Genomic DNA, 21452 nt, shown 5'->3' on the forward strand with positions numbered 1-21452 from the left:
GAAGTCCCAATAGTTCATTTTTGCCCTTGCTTCCCTTGCCTTTAGCGATGTTTCTAGGAAGAAGTTGCTGTGGCTGAGGTTGAAGAGGTGGCTGCCTGTGTTCTCCTCTAGGATTTTGATGGACTCATCCAAATGGCCAACAGACACATGAAAAAGTGCTCAACATCGCTCAGCATAGGGAAATCCAAATCAAAACCTCAATGAGATACCACCTCACACCAGTCAGAATGGCTAAAATTAACAAGTCAGGAAACGACAGATGTTGGCGAGGATGCAGAGAAAGGGGAACCCTCCTACACTGTTGGTGGGAATGCAAGCTGGGGCAGCCACTCTGGAAAACAGTATGGAGGTTCTTCAAAAAGTTGAAAATAGAGCTACCCTACGACCCAGTAATTGCACTACTGGGTATTTACCCCAAAGATACAAATGTAGGGATCCAAAGGGGTATGTGCACCCCGATGTTTACAGCAGCAATGTCCACAATAGCCACACTGTGGTAAGAGCCAAGATGTCCATCGACAGATGAATGGATAAGAAGATGTGTTGTATATATACAATGGAATATTATGCAGCCATCAAAAGGAATGAGATCTTGCCATTTGCAATGATGTGGATGGAACTGGAGGGTTTTATGCTGAGCGAAATAAGTCAATCAGAGAAAGACATGTATCATATGATCTCACTGATATGAGGAATTCTTAATCTCAGGAAACAAACTGAGGGTTGCTGGAGTGGTGGGGGATGTGAGGGATGAGGTGGCTGGGAGATAGACATTGGGGAGGGTATGTGCTATGGGGAGCGCTGTGAATTGTGTAAGACTGATGAATCACAGACCTGTACCTCTGAAACAAATGGGGGGGTGGGGGGATGGGTTAGCCTGTGATGGGTATTAAAGAGGGCACGTATTGAATGGAGCACTGGGTGTCATATGCAAACAATGAATCATGGAACACTACACCAAAAACTAACAATGTAATGTATGGTGATTAACATAACATAATAAAATTAAATTAAAAAAATAAGCACATGGTATATTAAAGAATCAAGACTTTACCATGATAGTGGAGGGAGAGTGAATTTCTATTAAAGTTTACCATATCAGAAGTGAAAACTGGGAATATTTCAAAATAATTACTAATCTCTTTAAAGATAGTAACTAAAGTCATTACAGGTTAACATAAATAACATTTTTTATGAAAAATAAGTAGATTTTCCAAAACTGAAAATTTTTTAGAAGAATGGTATTTTACATTTTTGCAAATTTCCTTAATGTCTGGCTCAAAAGAAGACAGCCAGATTCTCATATCTACTTCTATGTTCAATCTGTTGTGTTGTTGCATATCATCAACCTCTGGAAAACAACACTGTACAGTCATGAGAGAATGAGTATGAAAAAAGCAAATGGTAAACTCTAAGTATGAAAGTTAGGTTTGACCTTGCAGACGCTCTGAGCAACACTTTTTGAGAACTCCTGCCATAGAGCAAGTCAAGAGAAAAACTGAATTACACACTAAAAATGTAACTAATAACTTTTAAGGCACTTTTGTTTTATAAACAGAAGAATATTTTTTTATATTGCACATATTTCAGTACTAAGTAAATTATTTTGTGAGGAAAACTTTTATTTGAATTAACATTTAAATTACTTTAAAAACATTATGATTTATGTATACAGAATATTTTGAAGAATTAGTTACTTCTCTTTGGGATGGCTCCTATGACAATGTATTTTTTTTTTTAAAGATTTTATTTATTTATTTGAGAGAGAGAGAATGAGAGATAGAGAGCACGAGAGGGAAGAGGGCCAGAGGGAGAAGCAGACTCCCTGCTGAGCAGGGAGCCCGATGCGGGACTCGATCCCGGGACTCCAGGATCATGACCTGAACCGAAGGCAGTCGCTTAACCAACTGAGCCACCCAGGCGCCCCGACAATGTATTTTTCTAATAACTACTCATGCTTTTTAAAAAGACCACGAGGAATACTGATACTGATGCTATGTCATTAGTAAACATGTATGATCCAAAGAGTTTTGGAAATTTTCTAGGATCTTATAAAATAGATTATTTCCAAAACATGAGGTAAGCCTTCCTTAGAACATTTATAACACTGACATATTTTATTACATTGACATATATTTTATTTGGTTAATTAATATGAGTTACCTTTCTGAAGACATGACAAACATATGTGGGTCCCTTTGAGCTTTATTTAGATTTAATTTGGTGCAAACTCTGCCTATGAATAATTATACGAAGGATCAATCCATCCTATTTATGGATCAGTGATAATCACAGCATTTACTGAGGTCTGATGTGTGAGGAACTGTTTAGAGTGCTTATTAAAGTGTTATTATCTCATTAATTCTCACCAAGAATCTGATCAAGTAGTTATTATCCACATTATAGATGAGGAAGATTAAGGCACAGAGAAATAAAGTCATGGTTTTCAGAATATAAAAATTTTAGTTCCTTTGAGGGCAGTCATGTCTGTCTCTCACACAAAAAATGTTCTTTTTAGTATCTAGAAATGATGCAGCTAGTATGAGGGTTTAATACCATAGTAGTAAATATATTTTGAAATATTTTTACAGTAACGCTGATAAATTCAGTGAATTAACCTATTCATATTTACTAAAAAGACTGTGTAGGACTACTGAAACTGATGGTATATCATCAGTAAAATCCTATGCTACAAAGGTCACAGAAAATATTTTGAGGTTAGTATCTGATAAAACACAATGTAAATTTTGTTACGTGAGCAAATACACATATTTGAGAGGGAGTTTAATGCAGTTGGGGTTCAGAAGTCTGTATGGGAACCAAAGTCACCTCTCTTATCCTAACCTCACTTTTTTTTTTTTAAAGATTTTATTTATTTATTTGAGAGAGAGAGCACATGAGAGAAGGGAGGGTCAGAGGGAGAAGCAGACTCCCTGCTGAGCAGGGAGCCTGATGCGGGACTCGATCCAGGGACTTCAGGATCATGACCCGAGCCAAAGGCAGCCGCTTAACCAACTGAGCCACCCAGGCGCCCCTCACTTTCTTTATGTAAACATCTTCTTTGATAATTTATGGATAGTAAGGGTATTTATAAACCAAATAGTAAGGTAAATTACCAAGAGACAGACATAGAAAAGGCCAATAATGGTGCAAATATTGCCTAACTGGATGAATATAATTTTGATCACAAATTTTAAGCCATGATTTAAAATCAAAATGAAAATAAAATGTTATTTTCACAAATTAAGTTTTACTTGTTTGAAAGAGATCTGAGAAAAAGCTACATCTGTATTTTAAAGAAATAAGCTATGGTCATATTTTGTTCAGTTTTACAGCCAGAACATAAATATGTGACAATTCATTATATTTACTTTGTTAATAAAAAGATACTTCTAAAGTCATTAGACATAAGTAATCCCCAATTCAACAGATTAATTCTACATATTTGGAGGACATGTCAAATTATGATAAGTGGGGCAATTATCACCAATACAGGTGAAAATTTTTAAACAAAAACATTAAAAAATATATTTTAAAAATATAAATGGATATAAGGAAGATATACTACATGCTCTATAAGATATTATATATATAGCTTATTTATACATAGTTAATGAAAATAATACCTACTCTTTGAAATTCCACACACTGCAAAATTATAATATGTAGAAAGAGAAAGGGTCCTCATTATTCTATCTTCTAGGCTTAGCACTATTTGAAGGTTGATGTATATAGCTCCAGAATGTTTTGTTTCACAGATAGCTACACCACATCATTAATAATTTGCAATTAAATGAAAATTCAGAGGACAATGCTAACAATAGTGTTTATCTCTAGGTAGTGGAATTGTAAGTGATTTGTAAGTTATTTGTTTTTTGGGTATTGAGTTTGATATGTTCTTTATAGGTTTTGGATACTAGCCCTTTATCTGATATGTCATTTGCAAATATCTTCTCCCATTCCATAGGTTGCCTTTTAGTTTTGTTGATTTTTTCCTTTTGATTGTGCAAAAGCTTTTTATCCTGGTGAAGTCCCAATAGTTCATTTTTGCTTCTCTTTCCCTTGCTTTTGGAGACATGTCTAGTAAGAAGTTGCTGCAGCTGAGGTCAAAGAGGTTGCTGCCTGCGTTCTCCAGGATTCTGATGGATTCCTGTCTCACATTTAGGTCTTTATTCCATTTTGAGTTTATTTTTTGTGCATGGTGTAAGAAAGTGGTCCAGTTTCATTCTTCTGCACGTGGCTGTCCAGTTTTCCCAACATCATTTGTTGAAGAGACTGTCTTTTTTCCATTGAACATTCTTTCCTGCTTTGTCAAAGATTAGTTGACCATAGAGTTGAGGGTCCATTTCTGGGGTCTCTATTCTGTTCCACTGATCTATGTGTCGTTTTGTGCCAGTACCATACTGTCTTGATGATTACAGCTTTGTAATACAGCTTGAAGTCTGGAACTGTGACACCTCCAGCTTTGGTTTTCTTTTTCAACATTATCTTGGCTATTTGGGATCTTTTCTAGTTCCATACAAATTTTAGGATTATTTGTTCCACCTCTGAAAAATGCTGATGGTAGTTTTTTTTTTTTAAAGGTTTTATTTATTTGTCAGAGAAGCACAAGTAGGGCGAGTGGCAGGCAGAGGGAGAAGCAGGCTCCCTGCTGAGCAAGGAGCCCAATGCAGGACTTGATCCGGACCCTGAGATCATGACCTGAACCGAAGGCAGACGCTTAACTGACTGAGGCACCCAGGCGTCCCAATGCTGATGGTATTTTGATAGGGACTGCATTCAATGTGTAGAATGCTTTGGGTAGCATACGCATTTTAATAATATTTTTTCTTCCAATCCATGAACATGGAATGTTTTTCCATTTCTTTGTGTCTTCCTCAATTTATTTCATAAGTGTTACACAGTTTGCAGAGTACAGATCCTTTATCTCTTTGGTTAGGTTTATTCCTAGGTATTTTATGGTTTTTGGTGCAATGGTAAATGGGATCGATTCCTTGATTTCTTTCTTCTGCTTCATTGCTAGTGTACAGAAATGAAATTGATGTCTTTGCATTGATTTTATATTTCATGACTTTGCTGAATTCCTGTATCAGTTCTAGCAATTTTTCGGCGGAGTCTTTTACGTTTTTTACATAGAGAATCATGTAATCTGCAATGAATGAGAGTTTGACTTCTTTGCTGATTCGGATGCCTTTTATTTCTTTTTTGTTGTCTGACTGCTGAGGCTAGGACTTCCAGTACTATGCTGAACAACAGTGGTGAGAACAGACTTCCCTGTCATGTTGCTGACCTTAGGGGAAAAACTCTCAGGTTTTCCCTGTTGAGGACGGTATTTGCTGTGTGTTTTTCATACATGGCTTTTATCATATTGAGGTATGCTCCTTCTATCCCTACATGGCAGAGAGTTTTTATCAAGAAAGGACGCTGTATTTCGTTAAATGCTTTTTCTACATCTACTGAGATCATATGGTTCTTGTTCTTTCCTTTATTAACGTGGTGTATCATACTGATTGATTTGTGGATGTTGAACCACCCCTACAGCCCATTAATAAATCCCACTTGGTCATGGTGAATAATCTTTTCAACATACTGTGGGATCCTATTAGCTAGTATCTTGGTGAGAATTTTTGCATCCATGTTCATCAGGGATACTGGTATGTAATTCTTTTTTGGTGGGGTCTCTGGTTTTGGGATCAAGGTAATGTTGGCCTCATAGAAAGAGTTTGGAAGTTTTCCTTCCATTTATATTTTTTGGAACAGTTTCAGAAGGATAGGTATTAATTCTTCTTTAAATGTTTGGTAGAATTCCCCTTGGAAGCCCCTGGACTCTTGCTTGTTGGGAGATTTTTTGATTACTGCTTCAATTTCTTTGCTGGTTATGGGTCTGTTCAGGTTTTCTATTTCTTCCTGTTTCAGTTTTGGTAGTTTACATGTTTCTAAGAATGTATCCATTTCTTCCACATTGCCTAATTTGTTGGCATATAATTGCTCATAATATTCTCTTATAATTGTTTGTATTTCTTCAGTGTTGGTTGTGATCTCTCTTCTTTCATTCATGATTTTATTTATTTAGGTCTTTTTCTCTTTTCTTTTTGATGAGTCTGGCTAGAGGGTTATCAATCTTATTAATTCTTTCAAAGAACAGCTCTTGGTTTTGTTGATCTGTTCTACTGTTTTTTTAATTTCTATATTATTGATTTCTGCTCTAATCTTTATTATTTTTCTCTCCTCCTGCTTGGTTTAGGCTTTATTTGCTGTTCTTTCCAGCTCCTTTAGGTACAAGGTTAGGTTGTATATTTGAGACTTATCCTGTTTCTTGAGGAAGGCCTGTATTGGTATATACTTTCCTCTTAGGAACGCCTTAGGAGCACTGGCATCCCAAAGCTTTTGGACTGTTGTGTTTTCATTTTCATTTGCTTCCATGTATTTAATTGTTCTTTAATTTCCTGGTTGACCCATTCATTCTTTAGTAGGATGTTCTTTAACCTCCATGTATTTGTGTCCTTCCAATTTTTTCTTGTGGTTGTCTTCAAGTTTTATAGCATTGTGGTCTGAAAATATGCATGGTATGATCTCAGTCTTTTTGTACTGGTTGAGACCTGATTTGCGGCCAAGTATGTGATCTTTTCTGGAGAATATTCCATGCGTACTCAAGAAGAATGTGTATTCTGCTGCTTTAGGATGCAATGCTCTGAAGGGTATGTGTTAAGTCCATCTGGTCCAGTGTGTCATTCAGAGTCCTTTCCTTGTTGATATTTAGATGATCTGTCCATTGCTATAAGTGGGGTGTTAAAGTCCCCTATTATTATTGTATTATTATAAATGAGTTTCTTTAATTTGGTTATTAATTGGTTTATATATTTGGCTGCTCCCAAGTTAGGGGCATAAATATTTACAACTGTTAGATATTCTTGTTGGCTAGACCCTTTTATTATGATATGGTGTCCTCCTTCATCTCTTATTACAGTCTTTGGTTTAAAATCTGGTTTATCTGATGTAAGGATGGCTACTCCAGCTTTCCTTTGATGTCCATTAGCATGATAAATGGTTCTCTACCCCTTCACTTTCAATCTGGAAGTGTCTGGATCTAAAATGAGTCTCTTGTAAGCAGCATATCGATGGGTCTTGTTTTTTAATCCATTCTGATACTTTATGTCTTTTGATTAGAGCACTTAGTCCATTTACTTTCAAAATAATTACTGAAAGATATGAATTTAGTGCCATTGTATTACTTGTAAAGTTGCTGTTCCTGTAGATTGTCTCTGTTCCTTTCTGGTCTTTGTTACTTTTGGGCTTTCTCTCTGCTCAAAGGATCTCTTTTAATATTTCTTGCAGGGCTGGTTTAGTGTTCATAAATTCCTTCAGTTTTTGTTTGTCCTGGAAACTATCTCTCCCTCTATTCTGAATGACAGACTTGCTCAATAAAGTATTCTTGGCTGCATTATTTTCTCATTTAGCACGCTGAATATATCATGCCAGCCCTTTCTGGCCTGCCAGGTCTCTGTGGACATGTTTGCTCCCAGCCTTATGTGTCTACCCTTGTAGGTTAAGAACCTCTTGTCCTGAACTGCCTTCAGGATTTTCTCTTTATCTTTGAAATTTGCAAGCTTCACTATAATATGTCAAGCTGGTGACTTTTTTTTTTTATTTTGAGGGCAGTTCTCTGCGCCTTCGGGACTTGAATGTCTGTTTCCGTCCCCAGATTAGAGGGTTCTTAGCTGTAATTTGTTCATATAAGCCTTCTGCCCCTTTCTCCTACTCCTCATCTTCTGGGAACCCTATAATATGGAGATCCATATATATGGATATATATCTCAGGGATCTTGAGAGCATGCTGTTACACCTGGAATTCTGCCCTGCTTTACCACCTGAGCACCTTTAAGTCAGGGACATCCCCCACTGCAGCAAACTTCTAAAAGTTCTGATTTTGCACTCCTCTGCTTATAATACTTTGCAGTATCCTTCTTAAGCAGGTTCCCTCCCTCCTCCATATTCTCCGCTATATAACCCTGGATTCAAGTCTCTGCAACTCCTACCTTCCAAACAGTGGTGGCTTTTCTACTTGTAGACGTGCAGCTTTTCTCTTCTTAGATCTCCGATTGATTCCTTAGATATTCAGAATGATTTGATAACTACCTAGCTGAATTCAAGGGATGAGACGAACTGAGGGTCCCCCTACTCCTCCTTTGAGAGAAGGAATTTTAAGCAGCTTCACTCCCAGGGCAGAGCCTGTCAGGGGGGTTGATCTCACAACCCTAAGATAATGACTTGAGCTGAAATCAAGAGTCTGACGTTTAACCAACTGAGCCACCCAGGTGCCCCAACGTGAATTTATTTTAGGATTAGGAAATCAATTAGAGGAGTTCTCATATCATGAATACTTTGATAAAACATTTTTATCACTAAAAGTCACAAAATTCATTAAAGATTTTAAAGATATCCCATCAAAAATATTTCAAACTACAACCAAAGATAACAGTATTCTTAACCCTAAGAACAGGACAAGGATTTCTAGAGAAATGGTATACGAATTGACGATTTTAAAAAAACCCAGGTTTTTGTTTGGATTCTGCTTCGAATTAGAAATTTTATCTTAGGAAATTATGTAATTTCAGCCTGTGACAAAGTAACAGATTTCTAAGGAACATTTTTGCATCAAGAAATATCATACAGAGAATTTATAGGAATGAAAACTCTACCAGTTAGTTGCTTGGGAGGAAAGCAAGCACATTAGCTTTATTTTTTTAACTGGTGAAACTGTTTAAAACAAGTTTACTTCAGTCTGTCTAGGAGAGAAGTAATCCTGCCCAAAGAAAAATACAGGTAAGAAAAGAATACCTTTATTTTATCCAGTAATGGAATATACAGTGTATCCAACTATCTTATAGGAGCTCATTTTAAAGGAAAGGATTATTAGTTTTCAATCCTTTATGTTAACCATTTCATAGATAGCCTTTATGAATATATAGGAAGGCATTTTAATGTAAATATTACAGTAAAAATGAAAACAGTAGTTTTGCAAATTCATGTCTCTGGCACAAATATCAAAATTATAACCAAGGTTTCTTGGAGAAGTGGCTGATTCCATATCTGAGGCAGGGAAAGTACAAAATGAGAGAGGAACATCGTTGATGCAAAAAAGCTACAGAGACAATATGAGAAGAAAAAAAATTATGGTAATGGATTATAACAAAAAAATAAAGACCAATGAAACCATCATATTAAAAAAGAGGGGAAAACTCTTCTTTACTGAAAAATGACAGCTAACAAATGTATAAAAATGAGAGAATATAATCATTTGTAATCACTCCTTATAATATTTATCTCAGGCAAGGATTATCAATGGATGCTAAGACCACTGGATGAAGTTTTTGGTAGAAAGTATACCCGTACTATCTTCGAGTATTTCCTCCAATTATTTATAAAGTATACAAATGGAAAGTTCTGATCTTACCACCTTAACCATGTGGTCAAGCTTAGCTTCAACCAATGCACAACCTTATATTTTAGCTTCCTGATGTGATCAAGTGGGAGATATACATATCACTCTGCCAGAAATGACCTAAGTCTAATCAAGAAGAAATGGTCACATGAATCCAGATGTGGAATATTCTGGATTGTATAAAGGATTCTTTGTCATACACAGAGGAAGGCTAAGGACTGGGTTTGAGGGAGACTACACAGACATAGCAGTCAAATGCAATGATACATAAATTTGGATTGGATCCTGGATTTAAAAAACCAAAAAGCTAACAAGGATATTTTAGGGAAATTTGAGTGTAGATTAAAATAATGTTTTTTTTTTAAGGTATGGTAATAGTGGTGTGGTTGTGTAGTAAAATGTCCTCAGGGGAAAAACATGCCAAAATATTTAGGAGTGAAGTGTCATAATGCCTGCAGTCAATGTCCAAATGTTTGGGAAAAGAGTGTGTGTATGTTTAGAAAGAGATGGAATGGATGTGGCAAGACATTAAGAATTATCTGGGTAAGGGGAAAAGAAGTGTTCACTGTACAGCTTTTAACCTTTTTATGGGTTTGAAAATTTCTAAAAACAAAAGAATACAAAATTAATGGGAAACAATTTCTCATAGTGAGTGAGAGGAGAGCTCTAGAATCAACAGACTTGTATTTACATCTAGTTTTGCTACTTCCTAGAGGGAGAACCCTAAAGCAAGTTACTTGAGTTTTTTTATCTTTAAAATGGGTTTTTCTCTTTGTTCCTCCATAATTCACTTTACACTTTCAAACTTTACCACAACACTTATGAATTGATTCATATCCATACCAGAAGAAAAGGCAAATAGATGTTATGTCTTCCTTGTCTCTTTATATGAAAGTAAACTTACATTTCCCAGTTTTAATTTGCATAAGCCTCACAATTCAAACCAAGAAACAATTCATTAGTTTAACACAAAAATATCAGATTTAGTCTTGATAACAGAATTGAAAATAACAACACATTCACATATTGTACAAGTGCCAGCATGATACGATCAAAACAATGCTGGGCTCAGTACAGCCAGGAGAAGGTATGAGTCTAAATTCTGGCTTTAACTGGGTGGCTCAGTCAGTTACGTGTCTGCCTTCGGCTCAGGTCAGAGTACCGGGATCGAGTCCTGCATCGGGCTCCCTGCTCAGTGGGGAGCCTGCTTCTCCCTCTCCCTCTGCCCCTCCCCCTGCTCCTTCTCTCTCTCTCTCTCTGTCTCCCTCACTCTTTCTCAAATAAATAAATAAAATCTTAAAAAAAATAAATTCTGGCTTTAATTCGTATATAACTTTGAGTGAGTCAACAACCTCTCATGGTTTCATTTACCAATAAAAAAGAGGTCAAACCAGATTTCTCCAGTCCTATGCTGCTCTAAGATTCTGCAGGCCAACAGTAGGTTTTCTTCTCTTACTTCTTATGCCTTCTATTTTCTTTTTGAGGCTTCTTTTTAATTTTACACTTCAGGTGTATTAATGTTCACAATATTCTTAGCCTAAACCCCTCTCCTCCTCTTCACCTTCCTCTGTCCCCACTTTAGCCCCACTCTAGCTCAAATGGTAGGGGTATCCTGAGATGACTTTTATTTGAAATTTAGCACAATTGGTTTAGGTTAGCTGATAGTTAATCAGCTAGGTCCATTAGGCAAAAGCTTAGGTAGTATTTAGTCTTGGGTTGTGAAATTCTGTAAACGTTTAAAGTTTAAAGACTCCTTACTTCCTTCCTGGTTCTTATGGCAGCATCTTGCACAAGCCGAGAGACTGTTTCTTTCATTTTCTCTATATTTTCTTCTTTTTGCTTCTCTTCAAGTAGAGCCTTCAGAAAAATAATCACATAATCATTTCATGTTATTATAAATCACATCATTATTAATAAAGATAACACAGTAAATGAATAAAAACCTCTCCACTAATCACTTGTTGAAAGCAAATATCTTATTCTAAACTTCTGGGACATCACTTGGAATCTTGCCTAAGTTATGAATGAGACTTATTTTCCCTAACCTTCTCACCTGACCTTGTCCTAAAAATTTATTATTTTACTCTGGTATTTATTTCGGCCAGGGCCATCACTCTTCTAACCTCTACAGCTAGAAATCTTAAGAGTTATTTTTCAATTTTCCTTTACTCACTATACAAAATGCCATCAAGTCTAGGTATTAAAGTCTTGGAAAAAAAATCTCTTGGACTTCCCTTTCTTTCCATTATTTGGTATTATTCAAATTATGTCCCTTGTCACCTAACTCCTTGATGTTTCTATTTATTCAATCATTTTCCTCTCCCAACTAAAAAATACTCTTATAATCCCAGTTCTGTTGTCAGCACACCTCATTTCTCTGCTCCCCTCTGGAGCAAAACTCCTTTATAGTCTGTGTTTGCTCATCTCCAATACTTTTTCTCTCTTACACCAACTCCAATCAGGCTTTCACCATCCATAGTCTCCATTAATAACCCATGAGTCAAATTTGAATAACTATCTTATTTGATCTGTCAGCAGCACTTGAGATAACTGATTACTCTTTTGTTTTACTTTATTTGGCTTTCAGCACACCACAGTATTGGTTTTCCTCCTAATTCACTGATCAATCCTTTTTAGTCTACACTCCTGTTTCTTCTTCTGAACCTCTTTAAAAATTGCACTACCAGGGGCACCTGGGTGGCTCAGCTGGTTAAGCTCAGGTCCTGATCCCAGGGTCCTTAGGATCGAGCCCTGTGTTGTGTTGGGCTCCCTGCTCAGTGGGGAGTTCGCTTCTCACTCTTCCTCTCCCGCTGTCCCTCTCCCCCTGCTCCAGTTCTCTCACTCTCTCTGTCTCAAATAAATAAATAAATAAAATCTTAAAAAAAAAATTGCGCTACCCATCAGAGGGGAGATAGGTGGGGGGGTGGGTGAAACAGGTGATGGGATTAAGAAGTGCATGTGAAGTGATGAGCACTGGTGATGTATGGAATTGCTGAATCACTATATTGTACACCTGAAACGAATATAATGCTGTATGTTAACTATACTGGAATTAAAATAAAAGCTGAATTAAACAAATAAAAATAGTACTACCCAAGACTTAAGTCCTTAGTCCTTTATCTTCATCTGTCCCTTGATGGTCTAATCCAGTATCTTGGTTTTAAATATCATTTATATGCTGACAACTCCCAAATTTATCTCTAGGCCAAATATCTTTCTGAACTGGGTGTTAATACACAACTAATAAATTACTGAACACTACATCTGGAACTAATGATGTACTATACTATATGTTGGCTAATTGAATTTAAATAAAAAATTAAAAAACCCAAAAATATCTGAGCCTGAAACTGCTCCAATTTTAGGCCTGACTGAATCTCTTTTTTTTTTATCATTACATAATAAATGGCCTTGTGTTCTGATCCCACTACCTTCCAAAGATACCATACACATTCCTGCTTTTTTTAAATTGTTTAACAAATTTCTTCCTGCTTAAATAGGTAAGCTAGTGAGAATTAACAGCTATTTTTTATTCAAATAGAATTAATAGGGTGTTACATTAATTTCAGGTGTACAATATAATGATTCAGCAGGGTTTTTTTAAAATTATTTTTTATTTCTTTATTTTTAAGTAGGCTCCATGCCCAATGTGGGGGCTGAAGTCATGACCCTGCGTTCAAGAGTTGCATGCTCTACCGACTGAGCCAGCCAGGCACCCATGATTCAATAGTTCTATACATTACTCAGTGCTCATCATAATAAGTGTACTCTTTTTTTTTTTTAAAGATTTTTATTTATTTATTTGACAGAGACAGAGAGAGACACAGCGAGAGAGGGAACACAGGCAGGGGGAGTGGGAGAGGGAGAAGCAGTCTTCCTGCGGAGCAAGGAGCCTGATGCAGGACTCGATCCCAGGACTCTGGGATCATTACCTGAGCTGAATGCAGATTCTTAACCAACTGAACCACCCAGGCGTCCCAGTAAGTGTACTCTTAATCCCCTTCCCCTATTTCACCCATCTCCCCATCCACCTGCCCTCCCTCAACCACCAGTTTGTTCTCCATATTTAAGAGTCTGTCTCTTTTTGTTCATTTGTTTCTTAAATTCCACATAAGTAAAATCATATGGTATTTGTCTTTCTCTGACTTACTTCACTTAGTATTAGACCCTCTAGGTCCATCCATGTCATTACAAATGGCAAGATTTCATTCTTTTTATGACTGAGTAATGTTCCATTGTATATATACACCACATCTTTATCCATTCACATATGGATGGGAACTGGGTTGCTTCCATTGTCCTGGCTATTGTAAATTATACAGTAACAGCTGTTTTGATGTAACAACTTTGTGGGAGAGAATGGGACAATGAAGAAATAGGGAAGCATCATAAAAGAACAATAATAGGCTGTGTTTGATGTCTGTTTGTATGATCAGTGGAGAGAATCCTTGACTTTCTGGAACAAGCAACTAAAGGTTGCTTCTATAACAATTAAACAGTGGGTCAGGAGGGAGCTTAATACTGTAGCCATAAATGGGCTCTTTAAGGGTCTGTTGACTTTGGACCTGAGTGAGTAGATTTAAGGGATAGGCAATGAATATAGCTACTTCTCTGTCCATTGTGCTTTACACAAAATGTTCATCTTTAGTGACCTGATATTAACAATGCTCATATGACTAGGCTTCAGAGGGGAAAGATAAACAATTTTGTCTTGCTCTGAACTGTTTTAGCTAACTTAGAGTTTAGAGCAATTCCCAAGCATATTATATCTATGTTGTGCCTTTCAACCATTCTAAGAGACAGTATTCAAATCACAGATGAAATTATTAGCTGAAAGGCATGACAAGCACCTTTGCATTCTCAAGGTTTAGATTTGAATATTATTTCCTTTTTACTTATTAGCTTCTTAATATGTGACTTATATAGCTTGTTTCATTTTTAAAAGCCCTCTTGAAAAACCCTCTACTATGTAAAAAAGGAAACATAAGTAAAGCATTTCCTTTGTACTCCCCATATTTCCCAGCAATTATGCATATGTTAGGTATTCAATAAATGTTGGTTAAATGAAGTAATGATTTAATGATCTCTAAATAAAGGAGGAAAGAATATTAAAAACAAATCTATCCACTTGGTGACCTCTATGAACTATATACCATTTATATGGAAGTAATAAAAGAAAAAAACTATAATATGTGATAGCATAGGAATCACAATTGTTAGAGGGTTAAAAAAAGAACAGTGACATGAAGGTTCTAGTTAATAAATCTTTACAGCTAAATTTAATTCCTGTCAATTAAGCTTCTGCTCTATTAGAGTAATTATGTAAGTGATGAAGGGGAAATGAAGATGAGTAAGATTAATCTGATTCAACTGAATAAAATAGAGGGTATACTGCATTAAAGTGCTATAGCAGATTTTTTAAAGTATGAGACTATAGGGGATGAGTATTATTTACATCAGGATTGGAGACATAAGATCTGATATGAAAGCTTTGGGAAAAGGTTTGACATTTTATCATATTTTGTTTTATTTTATTGTTTTTTTAGTTATCTCTACACCCAATGTGAGGCTTAAACTCATGACCCAGAGATCGAGTCGCATGCTCTTCCAACTGAGTCATCCAGGTGCCCCCATTTTATCATGTTTTATGATTAAGTCTTACCACGAAGAATATGTCTGCTAATGGAGAGCAAAGTAGTTTCATTTTCATGTGTTCATTCTGTAATTATTGACTCCCTTATTAGGTCATATTATATTATTTGTAAACATGTTTACTAGTTTTCTTACCTGATTTTTTTGAAGGTTAGCTTCTTCTAAGAGCTGCATGCTATTTCTGGCTCTTACAATAGCTTCATATTTTTCGTTTTCTAATTCATTGCACTTTGCTTGTAATTCTCTAGTCTGTTTTTCCAAATGTGTTTTTTGTGCTCTTAATTGGGTGGCTTCTTGGATTGCTACACAGAGTCTAAAAGTAAATAATTACATTGCGAAAGTCAAATATTTTTAAAGGGAAGAAGGAAAATATAGATTTACTGAGCATCTATAATAGAACAAACACTATTCCGGTTACTTTCACATTTATTTTCTCATTTGATCTGCACCAAAGTTTTATAAAGTAGGTTTCATTATTTCCATTTTAAAGAACAACAGACCCAAAGAGGTGAAGCATTTGATTAAGGCCATATGGCTAATGAGCTATGGGGCTGAGACTGAGCCTAGATATTCTGACTCTAATTATGTTACACTTTCTACAGTATCACAGCATATTATAGTTACATGACAATGTTTTAGAGCAACTCCTTAAAGAATGAGTTATTCTTTCTATTTATATGATCTTTTAAAATTTTTCCTTTTTTGCTTGGCTTCCTTTACCCACTCTCTACCCAGGTAACCCATGTTGATTTACTAATGTGTATCGATTTATATTTTTCTCCATGTTCATAAAATCATATACACATGTACATACACAGATAAACATACAAAGTATATACACATTGGTCCATAGGTTTTTAAACATAATTTGTTATAAAAATGAAAATTATAATATACACCCTTCTCTGCACTTGCTTTTCTCATTCTGTATCTTAGAGAAATCCCCTCAAGCAATACATCCAAAAGCTCTTTCTTTTCCTAGTCTGATGGATGGAACTTCATCTCACTGTTAATTTGTATTTCCCTGATTACTGGAGGGTTTAAGCATATTTTTAGTTTGTCAGCCATGTGAACTGTCCGTTTTGAATTTCCTCTTCATATCCTCTGCCAATTTTTTTTCTGATGGGTTATTTTCTTGTTCTTCTATATGAACTCTTTGAATGTTAAGATATAAACCTTCAGGCTATTCTGTATGCTACAAATATTTTTCCCAAATCTACTTTTTTTGTTGCCTACTGACTCTATTTAGGAATTTACTAAACTAAAATGTTCACTTTAATACAGTTAAATTTGATTTTTTTTCCAGCTTGTAGGATTTCATTTTTTATAAAGACTATTTCCTTCTTCCATAGATTGTTAATGTAATTTCCTAGATTTCCTCAAAAGATTGCTATGCCTTTAATATTTTTACTAGTAAATCTTAAATGCATCTGGAGTTCACTTTTTTTTAAAGATTTTAATTTATTTGAGAGAGAGAGAGAGAGAGACATAGTGAGAGAGAGAGAGAATAAGCAGGGAGGAGAGGGAGAAGCAGACTCCCACTGAGCAGGGAGCCCAATGTGGGACTCGATCCCAGGACTCTGGGATCATGACCTGAGCCAAAGGCAGACACTTGACCGACTGAACCACCCAGGCACTCCTGGAGTTTACTTCTGAATGTGTTATAAGAGAGAAGTCCAATTTAACTTCCAGACTGATGGTCAGTTGTAGGAATACCATTAGTAACTGATGAATTGAAATAATCCCCTTAACATACTTAAAATATGCAAATATAATGATTTACTTATGGATTATCATGTTTCATTGATCTATTCTATACCCAAATCAGATCAATATGGCTTTATAATAGGTTCTGATACATTCTGGTAAAATAACTTCTCTTACATTTCATATTTTTCTTTGTTATTTTCAGGCATTTCTTTTTTCTAAGTGATGGCAGGAGAAGCATTCTCTAGCCTCTTCCCACTCCCGCTACCCACACCGAAGAACCGGGAGGAAACTTCCCTGCTGTAGCACACCTCAGACTCTCCCAGTTTTGGGAAATGAGAGAACTCAGCCTACCTTTTAGATCTCTATTTTTAAACATTTTTGTTGTTGCTGTTGTTTGGTATATCTGCTTCATTCTGAATGGAGTTAAGGTCTACCACCATTTTAGTCAGGGTTCTTAGTTGCCAGTAGTAGAAGCCAACTCTAATTTAAGCAGAAAAAGGGTTTATTAAAAAGGATATTGGTAAGTTCACAGACTTACTGCGAGAGCTGGAAAATCGAGTTTGAATCTTTGCAGCAAGGGACATGCTCAAAACTTCACCACAGAATTAGCTGATTCTCTCATGAAGAGCTATAATCTGGGGAATTCCAGATTCAGATGGCCCAAAATAATGACCATAACTATATTTTTATCAAAACCACCCTTTCATCAAATTTCCTAGCTTTTGCGTCACATATTTAGCTATCCTATTACTTGCTGTACTTAGGTATATTAATGTTGTATCTTTTTCAAAACGGTGTCATTTTTCAATACATAAGGTCCCTCTTTATTCTGTTTACTGCTTTTTACCATGAAACCAGACCTTGTGTAATATTAAGACTGTCCCTCCTCCTTTCTTTTTGTTTAAGTTGCTAATGTGCTCCACTAAAACCTTTATTTTAAATTTAAAACTAATTCTCTTCATCTTCCCTTCCTTGAGAGCTATGTTCTAGTTCATTTACTCTTTGTTTTAGGTGTTTTCTAATATATTACTGGGCCTTACTTTTTTTTTTTTTTTAGATTTATTCATTTATATTTAGAGAGAGAAAGAGAGACAGAGAGCAAGGGGGGAAAGGGTAGAAGGAGAGAGAGAATCTCAAGCAGACTCCCCGCTGAATGCAGAGCCTGACTTGGGACTCAATCTCATCACCCATGAGATCATGACCTGAGCCAAAATATATGACATTATTCATTCTATTTTACTGTAAAGCATTCGTGGAAGAAAATGAAGCAGCCCCAACCTCTCTCAAAGAGGCATAGGACATATAGCACTTTACTAGTATTAGTTCACCATTTGTTTCACCATGGCCTCTTCGGGGCCAGGCAGAGCAGGTGACTCATGAAGGGCATGCACCTACTTCATCTCTCAAGAACAAGCTTTGTTCAGGACTGGGTGAATTCCAACCCTGAGTCAAGGCTCCCTGACATTCTCACCCAGGCTTCACACCTAGTCATGTCAGAAAAAGCCTTGCAACTAAAAGTTTCACATGCATTCAACGGTCTAGCAGCCCCAGCAGCCACTTGGCTCTGAAAAGTCAGACTGGTTTTAGCAGTGAAGTGGAGTTACAGTAAAGCAGATTCAGACCATCAGCTTCATAATTTATAGGTTTCCACAATTTTATAACATAAAAGACATATTACTACTATTCTTATTCTCATAAAGGCACTTCTACATGCTCTTATAAGCCAAATCTTATAAGAATCCCGTCAACTTACTAAAATTGGGTCAAGTTCCCTCCTTGTAATAATGGTAACGAAAAGGATAACAGCAAAAACGTATAATTACATTCTTTGTGCTAGGTACTTTATATGAAAGAAAACATAATCCTCAATATCTTCAACAGTGCTGTGAGATAGGTTATATCATTAACCTATGAGGTAGGATATAAGCTTTTATTATAGGAGACATAAGACAGGTTATAGCATTACATTTATTTTATAGATGGAGAAAGAGTAGTACAGAAAGGGTAAGCAACATGACCAAGGTTATTTATCTAGTTACTGGTGAAGTCAGAGTTAGAACTCAGTCTGGGTCCAGAGTCCATGTTCCTAATAAATATACTGCCAAACACAAACTTCCACTTAAATGATACAGATTCAGCCCACAGATCTATGTACCTATAACTACACAGCAAGGGGCTGTCATTTCAAGTAAAGTTGGGGGTAAGAAGGCATACTAAAACCTACGGTATTGAATAAAGTCTGAATATTGAACATCATTACTCCCAGACTCTTTCTTCAACTTTGGAATACACTCAGGCTTGTGCATTTTTATTCCCAGGCCACAGCAGAAGACTGACAAATCCTACCCTGGGGAAACTGGCCCAGCAAAGACTCTGATATACGGGAACTGCTTGAGGAAAAAGCCAGCTTACTGCCTCAACATAATACAGTAAAGTCCACCAGATCACAACCCACCTATGCACACTTAGCCTCTTAATCTGCTTTTTGGTGTCTCTCTTTTTTTTTTAACTGAAATATATTTGACATGTAACATTATATTAGTTTCAAGTGTACAACATAATGATTTGGTATTTGTATACAATGTAAACTGGTCACCACAATAAATCTAGTTAATATACACAACCACATATAGCTATTTTTTTCTTATGATAAGAATGTTTAAGATCTATTCTCTTAGCAACTTTCAAATATACAGTACAGTATTATTAACTATAGTCACCATTTTATACATTACATCCTATCATGTATGTCTTTTATAACTGGAAATTCATAACTTTTGACCACCTTCACCCATCTCACCCCCCCAACCCAACCACCAGTCTGTTCTCTACCTACAAGTTTGGTTTTTAAAGATATGGAATGATTCATGAATTTGTCTGTGGGCCATGCTAATTTTCTCTGTATTCCAATTTTTATGTGCTGCTAAAGCAAGTACTTTGTTATCTTACTCTTAAATATCAATGGATAGAAGGGATCACCAAGCACCAAGAAAGACAGAAGGGCATATAGGAAAAAAAGGAATATTGAGAAAGCAGAGACAATAACAGAAGAAAACCTCATAATATATATATTTAATATACTGAACTAAGATATAACATCTGTTAAATAAGAATAAGCTACTACAGAAAAAGAAACAGAATAAGAAATGGCTCTTTAAAATAAAATTAAGATAGCTAAAATAAAATATTCAATAGATGGTTAATTAGAAGAAAATTTAAGGAAACCTCCAAGAAAGGAGAAAATAAATGAAGGAATGAAAAACAAGAGAGAAAAGAAAGGAAAATTAGGGAATTGATCCGTAAGGTCCAATATTTAACTAATATTAAGTTCAAGCAAAATGAACAGAGAAAAAATGAAGAAAACTATCAAATGAAAAAATCTATAAAAAAATTCCTTGAACTGAAGGAAATGAATTTCTAGACTGAAATTTCCCGGTAAGATGAATGAAAAAGGATTCTCACAGCATGTACACACTGTGCAATTTTAGAACACTGATTGTGGTGGTGGTGGGTGGATGATCCTAAAAGTCTCCAGAGGGAAAAGAGGAATCATATATAAAAAACTAATTTTGAATGACATAAGAATATTTTCCTATAGCTAGAGGCTAGACAATTTAAGGAAAATATCAACATTCTAAGGAAAAAGGATTTAAAACCTTGGATTTCCAACCTATGATTCATTACTCAACAAAACTATCAAGCACCTTTGAAAGTAGGATAAAGATATTTCTAAATAAGCAAATCTTAAAAAATGTGTCCCATGCATGGAGGACATTAGGAGAAGGAAGGGAAAAATAAAGGAAGGGGGGCAATCAGAGTGGGAGACGAACCATGAGAGATTATGGATTCCAAGAAACAAATTGAAGGTTTTAGAGGGGAGGGGGCTGGGGGGATGGGTTAGCCTGGTGATGGGTATTAAGGAGGGCACGTATTGCATGGAGCACTGGGTGTTACAAGCAAACAAAGAATCATGGAACACTACATCAAAAACTAATGATGAAAAAAAAAACTAATGATGTATTTGTATGGTGACTAACATAACATAATGAAATAAAATTAAATTAAAAAAAATGTGTCCCATGTATCTTCAGAAAGCTGATGGAGAATTAAAATGAGAGGGTCAATAAAGAAGCAGCCATGGGAATGCAAAAGACACAGGCTCCAATACAGAATGGCAAGAAGGAAATCCCAGGACCACAGCAAATTAAGGTTTTAAAATGAGAGCTTGCATCAGTCCTAGTGAACGGTCTTAGGCAGGGGATGGAGAACACCAATGGATTTCTTCAAGAAAAGGATGTAATTACAATGACCTCATGTGGTTGACCAGACTGAGAGGCATTTTAGAGCTTTGACAGAGTACTTGGCTATGAATTAGTATGAAGTACATAGAAAACTTGCGATGTGAAGAAATGAGATAATTAACAAGAAACCATTGTTCATTATAATGCTTGTGGTACTGTATGCTTTTGAAACAATGCTTATATATTTTTCCTTTGATAAAAACAAAAGTAACAATGAATAAAGCCAATTTATCCAATTTATAACATACAAAACTTTTCTTACAGAACTGATACAATAATTAAATAATTTTATTTGGTCAATGGCAATATTCAAAAATATTCAGATTAATTTGCAAACATTTCATAAT

General features: G+C 35.8%; 1 protein-coding gene across 11 annotated transcripts in view; it reads right to left on the reverse strand.

Annotated features, from left to right (window-relative positions):
- SCLT1 (sodium channel and clathrin linker 1) overlaps positions 1-21452 on the reverse strand; it is a 183836-nt gene that overhangs the window by 75240 nt on the left and 87144 nt on the right. For all 11 annotated transcript variants that reach the window (XR_003208832.2, XR_003208834.2, XM_073892263.1 and 8 more), the window contains 2 exons: positions 15230-15407; positions 11201-11299 (listed from right to left, as the gene is read on the reverse strand). Coding sequence is in view for 9 of the 11 variants with exons in the window: in XM_073892263.1 (XP_073748364.1) it covers positions 11201-11299; positions 15230-15407 (277 nt within the window). In the remaining 2 variants the exon portion in view is untranslated. The remainder of the gene's footprint in view (positions 1-11200; positions 11300-15229; positions 15408-21452) is intronic.

This window comes from Callorhinus ursinus, unplaced genomic scaffold (assembly GCF_003265705.2).
Source record: "Callorhinus ursinus isolate GAN/ISIS: 27379988/994484 unplaced genomic scaffold, GSC_fseal_2.0 scaffold4, whole genome shotgun sequence".
Classification (NCBI taxonomy): Eukaryota; Metazoa; Chordata; class Mammalia; order Carnivora; family Otariidae; genus Callorhinus; species Callorhinus ursinus.